General features: G+C 38.2%; 1 protein-coding gene and 1 long non-coding RNA gene across 8 annotated transcripts in view; one reads left to right on the forward strand and one right to left on the reverse strand.

Annotated features, from left to right (window-relative positions):
• Positions 1-14,516, reverse strand: part of ZNF185 (zinc finger protein 185 with LIM domain) — a 113,401-nt gene that overhangs the window by 18,971 nt on the left and 79,914 nt on the right. For all 5 annotated transcript variants that reach the window (XM_075187186.1, XM_075187185.1, XM_075187183.1 and 2 more), the window contains 3 exons: positions 12,533-12,598; positions 1,802-1,861; positions 585-644 (listed from right to left, as the gene is read on the reverse strand). In XM_075187186.1, the coding sequence (XP_075043287.1) occupies positions 585-644; positions 1,802-1,861; positions 12,533-12,598 (186 nt within the window). The remainder of the gene's footprint in view (positions 1-584; positions 645-1,801; positions 1,862-12,532; positions 12,599-14,516) is intronic.
• LOC142102363 (uncharacterized) overlaps positions 11,224-14,516 on the forward strand; it is a 107,361-nt gene continuing 104,068 nt past the window's right edge. For all 3 annotated transcript variants that reach the window (XR_012679253.1, XR_012679255.1, XR_012679254.1), the window contains exon 1: positions 11,224-11,422. This is a non-coding gene — a long non-coding RNA (uncharacterized LOC142102363). The remainder of the gene's footprint in view (positions 11,423-14,516) is intronic.

Genomic DNA, 14,516 nt, shown 5'->3' on the forward strand with positions numbered 1-14,516 from the left:
CGATACACATGCACCATACATAGATACACATACATACATACATACATACATACATACATACATACATACACATGCACCATACATATATACACATTCACCATACATACACATAGATACACATGCACCATAGAAGAAGCGACAGAATGAGCTTCAGATCATCATTAATCTGCTTAATCAAAGTAGAATGAAATACCATTAAGGCACCGGTAAGGCGTACGCGATACGCCTTACCGGTGCCTTAATCAAAGACTTGTATTGTTTGACTCATAATTCCTAAATCCTATTTTTTACAGTAAGCGCTAAATTAAGCTTTATACAGACCCAGAAAGTGTCAGTATTATATCTTAGAAAGACAAAGACTTGTACCAGAAGACATTTAATATATTAAGTTCAGCATGTGGCCTTCGCATAGTCAGCACAGTGGAAACTGCGCTCTCTCTCTCTCTCTCTCTCTTGACTGTTCACTGCCTATTCCCCAAAGAGAGACGTTCCCCACTATGCCTACTAGGTGTCAGTTTCATTGCTCTTTGTAATACATTATCTTGTAATATATTAATTTCCACCCTCCATTAATAGCCACATACCTATTGTTTTTCAGCTCGGGAGAGATTACAATGAGGGGAAGTTCCGTTAGTGACTTCTCACTAATAACAAAAAGTACAAGGACAAAATGTAATTTAGTTTTAGCAGTCAATAACAGTCACAAATCAAAGTTCACTACTAGGTTATAACAAGTGCATAAAATAAAGAATATAAAGTGTATAGAGAAGAACAGAACAATCCATGAAACAAAAAAATAGAGACTGATTATGTAAGAAATGACTCCGACCACTAGAGGTCTCTATATTTGTAAACTTGCCCTTAAATTTGTTTTTTTCCAAGACGGACAATATGGCATCAAAGAGAAGCCATCTTGGAACCTGTTTCCGGTTTGGGCCTGTAATAGGCACTTCCTGGATCAGGGGGTAAATGTATGAAAGTCCGAATTCTGCAAGTCGCCGGAAATTGCCGACTTTGCAGTGAAAATTTAAAGGGGCGATGGCTTGTAAAGGCAAACTTGGCTTTACAAGCCATCGCCGCTTTAAATTTTACCTGCAAAGTCGCCGATTTCCGGCGACTTGCAGAAATCGGACTTTCATACATTTACCCCTAGATGTGTTCTTGAGTATTTTTCCTGCTTAGCTCCTGTTACTTGCCACACTTCCTTACATTCGTGACTACCTACTTGTGTACCGACCCGGCAAACGTCTGACTAGCCGCTTGTGTACCGACCCGGCAAACGTCTGACTACTCGCTGTATTTCTACTCGGCCATTGGACTTCAGGTCATACCACCAGTATTGTTACAGATGAGCTGTTTGAATTTGGAAGTGCATTTTATCACCTAGAATCCCTACACTATATACTGTAATATATGGAATTATGAATAATAAAATGAGGCATTGCCAAGCACAGACTCCCAGATCTATGCTCAGTCACTTTCATTTTACAGATTGTCCACTTCAACCCACATCATCCTACAAGACTCTTTGAGACTCAAAAGTTCTCTTTCAGAGGGATTGCCTAAGGAAGGCTATGCAACATGTGGGCCATTAGTTGTTATAGCACCACAAATCCCAGCATGCCCCGGCAGGTAGAAAATCGATCTTCCTATACTACAACCCCAATCATGATATGTCTAACAAATATGACTATAACGTAAATATTTTCCATTTTAAATACTCAGCATCATTAAATATTAACTTATAAGGTCTAGATTATAAGTAAAGATAGTGATATCATAGTGAAAATACAACGCTGACCTGTCTTTGTTGGTATGACGGGGAACTGGAGTGGGGGTGGGGGTCTTCTCCTTTGCCACCCTGTTAAAAAAAATAAATATAAAAATGATAAAAAACTATAAAGGAACATTACCCATAGATGTGCAAATATTAAATGTGTCAAAAATTGGCAGACAAATAAGGTAATCTGTAGAGAATCGAAATGTTATTCGAATAGAAAGGAATTAATGCTTCAGCCTTTTATGTGGTCATCACCCGACCCCATTAGATTGTACACTCTTATCAGCGTCCAACTTGTCCATCTATGTGTCCTTCTAGCATGCCTCTTTCATGTTCTGTACGACACTTATTTGTTATATATCTTACCTATTACATTATACAGGGTTACGCTTCATTTCTTGCCATACTTCATCATTATCATTTATTTAGCACCACTAATTAATTATGCAGCTGTCATTCATTGAAACTTCCAGTCTAAATTCCCTAACATACACAGACTAGGATTCATTTTGACACCAGCCCATTATCCTACCAGTATGTTTTTGGAGTGTGGGAGGAAACCAGAACACCCGGAGGAAACCCACACAAACACAGGAGAATAAATTTCACCCAGATAAGGCCCCGGTTGGGAATCACATGACCCCAGCGCTGTGAGGCAGAAGTGCTAACCACTGAGCCACTGTACTGTCCATACTTATTTTACATCTTGCCTATTGGCCCTCTATGTTTTTGTAATATGCTCTACTTCCCTACTGTACAGCCCTGCATAAATAAATGATGATGATAATGATAATTATTATTATTATGCGGTAATGTGTGCGATTTCTTTTAAATGAACTGCTTCCTACGTTTATTTCTTTAACAAATTAATGCTTTATCAAAACAAACCATTTTCATGTCATTCATGTAAACCTACAAACATGGGGTTAACAATAGGAATGGAGGTAAAAGTATTTGCACAAATGCTATACTGTAAGTGTGAGCCACCTAACCCTTTATCAGACACTTCAGTCTGCTCATTAACCAGAACCACTGGCTAAACAAGCTGTCAGCTTTCCTTTGACTGAGCAGCACTCGTTTCTGCATTCTCATTAACAGCATTACTGGAGGGAAGTGTTGGACATCACAGTATATCTGCATTGTATAGTAACTGGCAATTATCCAAGTAATCCTGCTTATTAACACCCATTCGTTATCTGGATGCTCGTTCTATCTGGGATACCTTTTTTTGCATGCATAAAACTGGGATACAATACTCTATAGCATAAGGGCTAGATTTACTAAACTGCAGGTTTGGAAAAGTGGAGATGTTGCCTATAGCAACCAATCAGATTCTAGCTGTCATTTATTTAGTGCATTCTACAAAATGACAGCTAGAATCTAATTGGTTACTATAGCCAACATCTCCATTTTTTCAAACCCGCAGTTTAGTAAATATACCCCTTAGTCTCAGTACCAGGGGACGGCTGGCAAATTTTAGCTCGGTGGGAAAGACTTGACTCAGTGGCCTATTTTAAAGGGAAAAAATGCAGGTGGCCTAGTGACACAGCCCAAGTTAGCCCACTATGGCACCAGCCCGGGGGGCAGATAACCCCCCTGCCCCCCAGCCCAGCCTGCCCCTGCTCAGCACACAGTTCTAGCTTCAGTCCCACTGACTTAAATTGTGACAATCCCACATTGCATAGTACTAGGTTAGTGGCTCTATGGTGATTAGTGGTCCTATAAGAGCTATGTGTAATGAATTACAGAAACTACTGCATTCAGCTTACTCTTAGTACATCAAATTTTTCTTGTCTCTAATCTCACATGGCATAGGGTGTTTCACCTATGTAATTATGAATGTTACAAGAATATTCATATTAAAATCTGTTATGTCTTATTGTGTATTTACATAGCAAAATCATGTACAAAACCAATGTGCATGTACACTACTATACAGATATATTACATGTAATTAAAACATAAGTTAATTATTTGACTCATACTTTATGTATCAAAAAACAACAACATTGTACTGTAAATCAAGTAAGGGATATCTATTCATCCAGTACATTTAAGTACACAGGATTGTATAATGGAAGCCGCCATGTTGACATGATAACATGTGGATAAGTGGGTGGGACTCAGTTATGATTTTTGGGAATGATGAAAACACTAATGGAAATGGTTTGTATTGATTACATTTTTTTTTTTTTACATAAGTAAAAGTAATAAAAATAAAGACTGTACTTTGCATTGCTACCAAATGTACAGCTTTTTTTAATGATCAAAGTCAATGATTCAGGGTGCAGGGAGGTCTTTCAGAGAAATATGGCATTGTGCAGTGTTGATCTTAAGTTTTTGGTGAAGTGGAGCTTGAATTGAAGGAAAGCTAAAGAAGTACAGCTCACAGTCTGTTATATCATATTAATCTCTGTTTATATAGAGTTGATACATACAGCGCATATTTATCACCAATTAAATACACAGTAATATACTGGGCCTTATAGATAGTTTTTGTAACATATTAAATAATAAAAATTGGCATTCTAATATCCCACCCTATGCCTATCTCTATAGTGTATGTGTATTGGGACAGAATAATAATAGTGTAAGGATTTGGAGCAGTGTTGAAAAGTCCTTCCATTAATAAAACTCCTATTGGCTGCAGGGGTTAAATGCGATATGATCAGAGCTAAAAAGAAGCTAATTTTAGGACAATTCTTTTAAAAACCCCAAAACTTCAGCATTACATAGCTCCAATGCAGTGACATATTTAAGTCAATCACTCTACAATTCTTCTTCCGTCAGTAAAAGAAACAATATCACTATCATAAAAATAAGTAATAACATCTATCATTCCAGTTTTCATTCTCTGCACTTATGCAATAGTGGTGGTGAATTGATTCATTGTATACTTAGTATTTATGATGTTATAAACATCAAAACAACAATTGACACATCTACATTAACCAGGCGGTTATTTCAATGCACCCTCTTATTCTACATCTCATGTACAAGTCGGGAACAGATTACCTACCTGTGCTCTAAGGTAAACTCTCTCCCAAAGCTTATTCTAGAAATCTCTCCCAAAATCTTGAACTTACTGTGCTTCTGTGACTGAGTCAACCTTCCTGCCAAGTCCCCTTCTGCCAAAATGTAACCTCAGCAGCTTCTCACTCAACCAGTTTACAATTTCAGTACAACCTGGGTTATATATCTCTAGCTAGGGTGTGACCTCTGCGCTGCTCTACACCCACATTCAGGGCAGTAGTATGAATTAGGCTTTGTTAGATTCTAGGCATATCTTGTCCTCTGTGTCACTACAAGTCAATGTCATTAAGGACTACAGCAAGTGCAAGAGGAAATGAACAGGAACAGTTTAAGCCAAAATATATTCAGGTCTCGGGAAATCTTGATTTTTAAGATGCCCTAATACATCAATATGCAGAAGGGTAGATGGAAGAGGACAATGTAATGCAAAACTCTAGATGGTGAAACACTCTAAATTAACAATGTAAATTAGCGATACAAATAGTAAGAAGAGGGACTGTGAAATCCTAAAGATAAAATTGGGACATATCTAACAATGCCCCTGATCTACCCAGTCAATACATTAATCCACCCAGTCACCCTCCAATTATGATATAACCATCAGGGGCAGGCTGGTCCCATAGTCGGCTACGTTGGGCTGGGTCACTGGGCCATCTGCATTTTTTGCCTTTAAAATGTTCATAATAGGCTGTTGAGTCGAGTCTTGCCCCCGGGCTAAAATTTGCCAGCCCTCCCTTGACAACCATGCACTGATCTCAATAGGACAGTCTCTTTTGCTTGAGCAAAGAAAGGGACCATCCCACAAACATTGAGCTCTTGGGAGACACAAGCACATGGACACAATTATACATAGTAAAATAAGTTTTACAAGAATTTAATCACAAGTTCTAACATTACAATTAAAAAAAGGTATGTAATCACAGATGGCTGTAAATCTGTCTGTGTCCTCACAGCAAGGTGAACTCAGCATAAGCAAACCTCAAAACAGCGGTCTATGGCTTTGGCCAAATTCATGATATGCTGATGGACCAAAAATTATACAGCTGCGTTCAAGATCCATCCAACTTGCAGTGAGTGTAGACAAAGCGTTCCTCACACTACGCGGTCGGAGATTAAACCACATTTGCGTGTAAGCCCATAAGAAGGAGAGGCTCAGTGGTCAAATGCACAGATCCCAAACAAATAATGCTGAGAAATAGGGCTGTTTTATTCATTTACTCATTTGTATCTCTTTACACGTCGCTCTATACCATCCTGTGCAAGGGCTTCCATTGTAATGTGCATAAATGAATGTGAATGTTGACAATTACAGATTTCTAGACATACATGGCTATGTGGGACAGAAAATCTCTCTGGTGTACATCAGGTAAGTGTAGGTGAATCATAGGTCCAGTGGCATTGGAACAAATATGCTGCATGCTACATCTAGATCGCACAGTCAGCCCTGCTGATAGACCTGCTAGAGACTGTGGGGTATATTTATTTAACTGTGGGTTTGAAAAAGTGGAGATGTTGCTTATAGCAACCAATCAGATTCTAGTTATCATTTATTGTAGTACATTCTACAAAATGATAGCTAGAATCTGATTGGTTGCTATAGGCAACATCTCCACTTTTTCAAACCCACAGTTTAGTAGATATACCCCTCTGGCTTGAATGTCAGCATTTATCAGCTTTTTGTCAACTAAAATAAAATGTTTCATCTTCAAGACACCAAATTAGATTGTAAGCTTACTTGGGCAGGAAGATCATTTCTGAAAATGTTTTACAAAACTGTATGCAGTAGCTAATTAAATATAGATTACTACAGTTATTATTATTATTACTAATAAAACACAGGTAATTTTAACCAGTGCTATACACAACATTTTTGAGACATCATTAGTCTCCCCTCTTAGTAGAACAAAACTTCCCTCCTAGAATGCTTTAGATCAGGGTTGTCCAACCCTAAGCCGCGGGTCGCAAGCCTATAAATGTGGCCCAGAAGGAGTTTTGGTTGTGGCAAGGGGGCAGCACTGTTAATGGAAAAAAAAAGAAAAGAAAATACTTACCTTGCGGTCACGTCAGCTGGTACTCCGGCTCCCTCCCTTGTCTCCTCCTCCGTGCGGTGCTCGCAGTGAATGTCGGGCGTGATGTCATCACGCCCAACATCCATTGTGGAGCGCAGCACAGAAGAGACACCCGCGCGAGAAGAACAATCAGCAGCACAGAATTGGAGAAAAGAAGAGAAGAGCACAGGAGAACAAGCCGATTAAAAGGTAAGTTAAGGGGGATTTTTTTTATTATTTCAAGGGACGCTGACAAGTGAATAAAAGTCACCTGGTCCTGGAGCATCATGGACCTTATCTCCCTGCTGCATACTTCTACTTGTAATACTAATGGGGCATTATATATTATTCTCTTTGGCCCATTATAAGTTGTTATCCCTTAACTAACATAGTGGTGTAATTAGCAAAACAGGTCACAATTTGGGGTCACAGTGATGTATATGTCAGGTACCGCAGGCCTGGTCAGGGCACCCTGATATACAATGCCTGGCTTAAATGATATTGCATCGAAACAATACAAAAAGTGATTATAGTATAATAACTAGAGAGGATTTTTTGAACAGGGCGATTGAAAGGTAAGGATTTGAAAAAAAAAGTGATTTTATTTATATATATATATATATATATATATATATATATATATATATATATATATATCACTTTTTTTCTCATAGATATATATGTTAACTATGTCTTCTATGGTTTTTTGGATGATCAGCTATCGTTATTGTTAGTGTATCTTATGTGCGGCCCAAACCAACTCGTCGTCTTCCAATGTGGCCCAGGGAAGCTAAAAGGTTGGACACCCCTGCTTTAGATGAAGTGATTCAGGTCCTATTCAAGTTCAGGTAGCCCAACATATGCACATTCCCCACATCCCAGCTGGGCTAGTTACTATTTAACTGTAATTAGTTCAATCTATCAAGAACTCTTGGCCCAATTAACTTGAAGCCACAGATCTGGTTCTCCTGCTGCCTTTCAATCCCATACCGTCTTGTCCCTTGTACTGAACTGCCTTGTATGGAAGTGGTCTTCACCAGACATTGACAAACTGAATTAATTCAGAAATTGGCCTTAGGAAAATGTATCTATTTTTCTGGCACCACTGGTGTGGTCCCAATCTTGTTACTCTGGTTTCCACAGTCCAGGAGAGTCGGAAGAAGTTCCACACTGTTTTTTGTGTCCTTCTACTGCAGAGGCCCCATCCATGCACTGACAGCCTGGAGCTTATTTTCTCTATAGCACTTATTACTAGGATTAGTTAATATTAGTTGAAGCTACCATGCTAGCATAACAACATTGTCTTTTAATTATTTTGTTTTAGATTGTGAATGCTTATATGTAATTTTCTGTTGGTAGTCTATAAAAATATTTTTGCTATAACAATAATATTTCAAATATTTTTTATTTCCTTCTCTTTTTCAATATTCCACGTGGTTGGTTATTTGGACGAGCATCCAACAAATTAGTGATTTCCTATACTTTTTATTTTTTATCTCACGAAACGCGTAGTTATTATTGTCACACAGTATAAGTGCAAGTGTTACTACTTCTAGGAAGCACTAAAACAAATGGTTTTATGTGTATTTCTACTTAGAAAACCCTGAACTAATAAGATTAATCTTCTATTAGTACAGTGTTTGCAGATAACTTAAGTTGATTATGTTACACACTTATAAATGATCTCCTTCTACCCAATGTTTGTTCAATTGTGCAAAGATATATTTATCTCCTATAATTAGACTGCATTGCACAACATATGAATATGAATGTCTTCCCTGTATTTTGCAAGACCTCGATATCTCCTTTGTTGTGGGCTGGGAATTGCATCTTTTCATAATAAGTCACAGAGACCAGAGGGAATAATCCCATTGTTACTGTGTTGTCTTTGGCAGTGATTCGCAGTGTGCTGACCGCTATTACTGTGTATGCTCATGAGAAAGAGGCTGACTTCCTACCACATTACAGATCAACCACAGGAAGGTAAACAGAATTAATGAAGTTTTACATAATATGCCTTTGTGTTACAAGTCATATCAGTTCTAATTAACTGTTGTAATAAAAAACAAACAAAATATATCCCCATAAAAATGGCCAAAGCGAAATGATCAAAGATGGGATTCCTCAGGACTTCCCTTCCCTGCTATCCTATCACAACTGGGCTGTGTGGGAAAACGCTTGTGATTGGCTGGCTGGTAGAGTATCCGTTACTAGTAGATATAGTAATTTTGCATTGATCGGTCGCAGTGTGTGGGTTAGTGGTTTTTTAATGGGAATTGTTTGGGGCTTATGTTTTTTTTTCCCTTTGGACTACGATGGATCGAGAAAGAAAATTGAATACAGTGGCGAACAAAGGTTTTGGAGAGTCTTTTATTGAGTTATAGTTTATTGCACAATTGTGTAATTTTAATTTATTTTTACCAGAATTACATGCTGAAAGAAAGAAGAGGATTCCTGTTGGATTTAGGTGAAAATTAAACTGGTAAAAGAGGGGTGTGTCGTTTTCATTGGTACCTCAAAAATGTGCAAACAAATTCGCTGTGTTCCCCTAGTGGGTGCTCTGGTTTTCTCTAACAGTCCAAAAAACATACTGGTAGGATAAACGTCTTCCTCAGGAAGTGTTTGTATGTTAAAACATTTAGACAGTAAACTATTGGGGCAGGGACTGATAAGGATGATTAAACACTCTTTGTAATGTGTTGCGTAATTTGTTGCCACTATATAGTAATAATAATAATCATCATCTCCAATATATGACTACAGACTACTCAAAACAACAGGAGAACTAAAAGTTGCCTATATATACAATAGCTACTGGGGAATAACTTTCAGCTTTCTAATATAGGCAACAGCTAAAAGAAACAGGGGGTAGCAGTTTTGTACTTTTATACATTTTATGTACATTTTATGTACTCCAACCACAATTTGGCAATTGCTACGTCCCTGAATACTATTAAGACTGAAGGGAAAACATTGCTTAATTATACCTCTCTCTTACTTAACCTTGGATGTATTCTTTGGATAGAAAGAAATTGCACTACCAGCAGGCTGACGTAGGTTGCACACTACAACATGGGTAGATGCACAGATTTTGTACAATGGTCACAAATGTGAACTGAATCTAGTTACCATATCTCAAAGCACAACTGCCACCTAGTGGAACTGACAATTTATTATCGAGTGATAAAGAATGCAACTTGTATTTTTGTGTATATTGTAACCATTGATAGAGCCCCAACAGTAGCAGGATTAATGTTGTCTCTGTAACAAGCCATTTTTAAAAACAGATAAGTCATTCAATTGTAGTGAACAACAAATTATGGACACCATTTAAAAAATGTCAGATCAGTTAATCTAAAGTCGATGAACTGATAATATTTTATAATAACATACAGATTTACATACAGATATGGGCAGCACGGTGGCTAAGTGGTTATCACTTCTGCCTCACAGCACTAGGGTCATGAGTTCAATTCACCACCATGGCCTTATCTGTGTTGAGTTTGTATGTTCTCCCCATGTTTGCGTGGGTTTCCTCCGGGTGCTCCGGTTTCCTACCACACTCCAAAAACATACTGGTAGGTTAATTGGCTGCTATCAAATTGACTCTAGTCTCTGTGTGTGTCTGTGTGTGTATGTTAGGGAATTTAGACTGTAAGCTCCAATGGGGCAGGGACTGATGTGCATGAGTTCTCTGTACAGCGCTGCGGAATTAGTGGCGCTATATAAATAAATGATGATGATGTACACACAGTCATAAATCACACACATGGATCAGTAGTCATCATATACCCCCCAATTGTCCCCATTTCAGTGAGACAGACCATGAACAAGACTGGGCTTATTTTAACTGGGTGAACATCACTGTAAAGCAGTTGGGTATATTGTAGAGCAGTTGGGTATATTGGGGGTGTGGTTTGCATCACTTAATGTTGGGAGGAGAGATGCTCAAAAATGTTGAATTGGTTTGAAATTAGATTTTTTATTTTAGAATTTCACCGGCTCAAAGTCCCCCGAAAATGTTTGCGATACAATCATCAATTGACCCCAAATCAACTGTGGGTGCAATAACCAGTACACTGTCAAACCAATGCCAGACAGTTGTCCAGTGACGAGGCAGAAGAACACACACAGGTGCGCCACATGCTTGTAATTCATTTGCTGTCCTCTTTATTGGTTAGTAGTGCTGAGGAGGAGTTAATGGGCTGTTTGTATTTGTGGGCAGGGTGATCGATGCCAGATAGTTTGCTAGTGATCTGTGTCTAACTAGAGCTCGGATTACCTAGTATCATCCTGACAAAACTGTGCTGTGTTATTTGTGATGTGATGGCCAATATAATTTTATCCTGACCTGTGTAGCAGACTGGAATCTATTGAAGTGATTTATTCCAAGGCAGAAGCATTGAAAAGTCTTATCCAAGCGGAACATATATTCACTGTCTCTTGATGTTATCCGGACAATTGAAAGGCGCACACCTTATTTTTAGTATTGAGAACTATCTGCGAGTTCAGCGGCAGCGGAGACGGAGAGAATAAGCTGGAGATTTTATCTGTGGAGACTGTAAGTGCAAGAAATTTGCTAAACTCTCTTCCAGCAGTTACTGTATCCGATTGATCATTGAAAATCCGCCAGTACGTTTGTTCTACATGAACCAGATTATTGGGCGTTTGTTTAGATAAGAGACTTTCTGCCTTGGTGTTTATCAATTGATTCAATTTGGAAAAAGATTTTTTAGACCTGAGCTGTCCTAATATACTTTATCATATCAAAAGAGGATTCAGCTCACAGTGTCGGATTGCAATTGATAAATTCATCACATTTATGTGAATTGCTTACTATGTTTGAATAACAATATTTATTATTTTGGAATTCAATTATTGTGGGTAGGGTTATGGGGTGGGGTACGATAAAACTATGCTGGTAATTCCGACACCTGTCATGCCTACAAAAAACCCTCTAAGGGTCCTCTAAGGTTAAGGGGTTAAACACTTAACCGAACATTGCCGCTTTAAATTTAGCTTGACAGACGTTGCAATGACATCAGCCAGCAGAGGTGGTCAGTTCTCCAATTGGAAAGCCTTCCTGTCATTATGGTGCTGTCTTCAGGGATCTCCAGCGTTGTCTTCAAGGTAAGTCTAATTATTTTCAAGTCGATTTTGTATTCTTTCATTTCTGTTTTTTGGAGGCATGACCGGTGTCGGAATGGTGGTAATCGTAAAAATGATTACCACCGGGGTTATGTGTGTTGTGGTTTTATATGCATCTGTATTTTATTTGATTTAGAATATTATATATTGATTATATTTTGTAATTCTCTTGGATATCATATACATATTTATTTTTTACTCAAATGGTATTTCTTGTATTATTGTACACTGTGTGTCTCCTTTCTGCGCTGTATACTTTCTTTGCGGTTTATCTTTATTATGGGAGAGTGACACTATCCCAAATACTGCAATGTTTGGGGGCACTATAGGGTGTTTTACACCTATTAGCATCAGGTAAAGTGTTTTCTTCTTTTATTTGCTATGTGAGCAATAAAAACACAGCTCTTCAAGTAAGAAGTTATTGCGTCTGTCATCTGCCAGGTGTCAACATCACAATAAATATAACCTTCAAAGGCAAATAAACAACTAATTGCATTACATGTCAAATGAAGCTGTGATTTACCTGCTGTTACTGGCACTTGTTTTGTCATCCAGATCAGACCAGCTTATCAGATCAGACAGGTTATTACTACAATATACAAAGATACATAAAGACACATTAACATCAATGACAGGGAACAAATATGTTTATGTCTATGTATTAATGTGTATATATCAACCCTATCATAAAGTGCAAAAAAAAAATCAACTCTTTCTTAGTACATTTCCACAGTAACTTGTTTAGAAACTGAAGACAATGTACCCCTCAAAACAAACAGCAACCTACACATCAAAATAAACACTGTTTCAGTTCCCATTTATCAGCCCTACCTGAAGAAAGGGTGTTTCTGCTCTGAAATCAGGGCCTGATTATCCGATTGGCTGACTAGGCCTACATTTTAGAGGATGCAAAATTATCATAGAGAGGTATAAACTGAAATTCATTTTAAAATATAAGAGAATAGTTGTTCTCCAAGTAAAAAAGAAAACATGAAGGAAAAATTTAATAAGGTTTTAATCTTGACGCATTCCCATGTAAAGGCTGAAGATATGAAGTCATCTTTGGGCAGGTGCTCAAGGATAAGCATTTAGGAGAGACAAGAATGGCGACAGGTGCAGGCTTGACAGCTCCCTCCCCTATCACATCGTCACCCTCAGTACTGCTTGTTCATGCCTCTGTACTGATATATAGTTCCAATTTTAAACAAATCTATATGAGTTGGTATAACTCCCTGGCGCTTGAATTACCCGCTATCCCCTCTGATCAAGCGCCAGGGAGTTATACCAATTTTATATTCCAATAGGGTCGAGCTATCCCTATATCCCCCTACTCCCAGGTGGCTGCTTACCCACTGATATTTTTAATAGGGAGCGCTGAACATTCATTTTCACTATTTAAATCTATATGAGTGACAAACATTCCCAGGACCCTTTTGAAAAGCCAAGTGGAGCTGAGTTTCGAAAACACATTAACATAAAAATTGGTGTGGGGGGAGGATGGAAACCGGATTTCAAATTAAGGATAAGTTAGTTTTTACCTCCCATGTATTAACCTGGTGCGGAAGGCTAGGGGAGCACTACGATCCTATTAGCCTGAGGTGGCCTGAACCCTTAATCAGGCCCTGTCTGAAATCTTGCAATATATAAAGGAAGTTAGCCTTTAAAGGTATCATATATACACAGGACTGTTTTACTGAACAGACATTTGCCCAACATTATACTTCCTATTAATGACAACTTGATAGAAGAAGCAAAATTCCATGTTACCAGCAGGTGTCATAGGAGGATAAGTAACCACTTCAAAGAGAAGAGTCTATTATGTCAAACTAAATGGTTGGCAAATGTGCTCCTAAGGCACTTCCTAGGCCAGTTTAAGACTTTTTACCTTATAACAGTAATCCTTCCCCCTTAGACCTAATACTAGCTCAAGCTTGACCTAAAATTGAATATATCATTAGCCCAAGCCTTAATCCACAGCTAAACCCTAAGCATAACCAGAACTTGATCTTTTAAACTACACATAGACCAACAATGACACAGCGGTTGGGATTCCCCCCACACTCCAAAAACATACTGGTAGATTTATTTCATCTAACAAAGTTAATTCTAGTGTGTGTTTGTGTGATGAGGAATATAGATGGTAAAATCCACTGGGATAGGGAGCGAATTATTAAATATTCACTGTAAAACGTTGCATAATATGTAGGCACTAAAAATCTTAAAATTACATAATTTATATCAGTAGACTTTTTTTTTCTCTACTCTTCCCTGCAGACAAGAAAGGACCCCACAGATGTTATCTTTGCCAGAAAAAACTGACTCCATGCAGGCCCGGAATTTAATTTATGGTAGAGTACTTTGCCAACCACTAACATTTGAGCACATCACCTCCTATACACTCAGGATTACTGTGATCTGGAAGATATCCTTTTTTATTTTTTATATACTGTCATGAGCATGCTCCCAGTTTCCGTGTTTGCTGTATGAGGTTACACACGATTCCAGCC

Source organism: Mixophyes fleayi, chromosome 9, assembly GCF_038048845.1.
Source record: "Mixophyes fleayi isolate aMixFle1 chromosome 9, aMixFle1.hap1, whole genome shotgun sequence".
In the NCBI taxonomy this organism is placed as follows: domain Eukaryota; kingdom Metazoa; phylum Chordata; class Amphibia; order Anura; family Limnodynastidae; genus Mixophyes; species Mixophyes fleayi.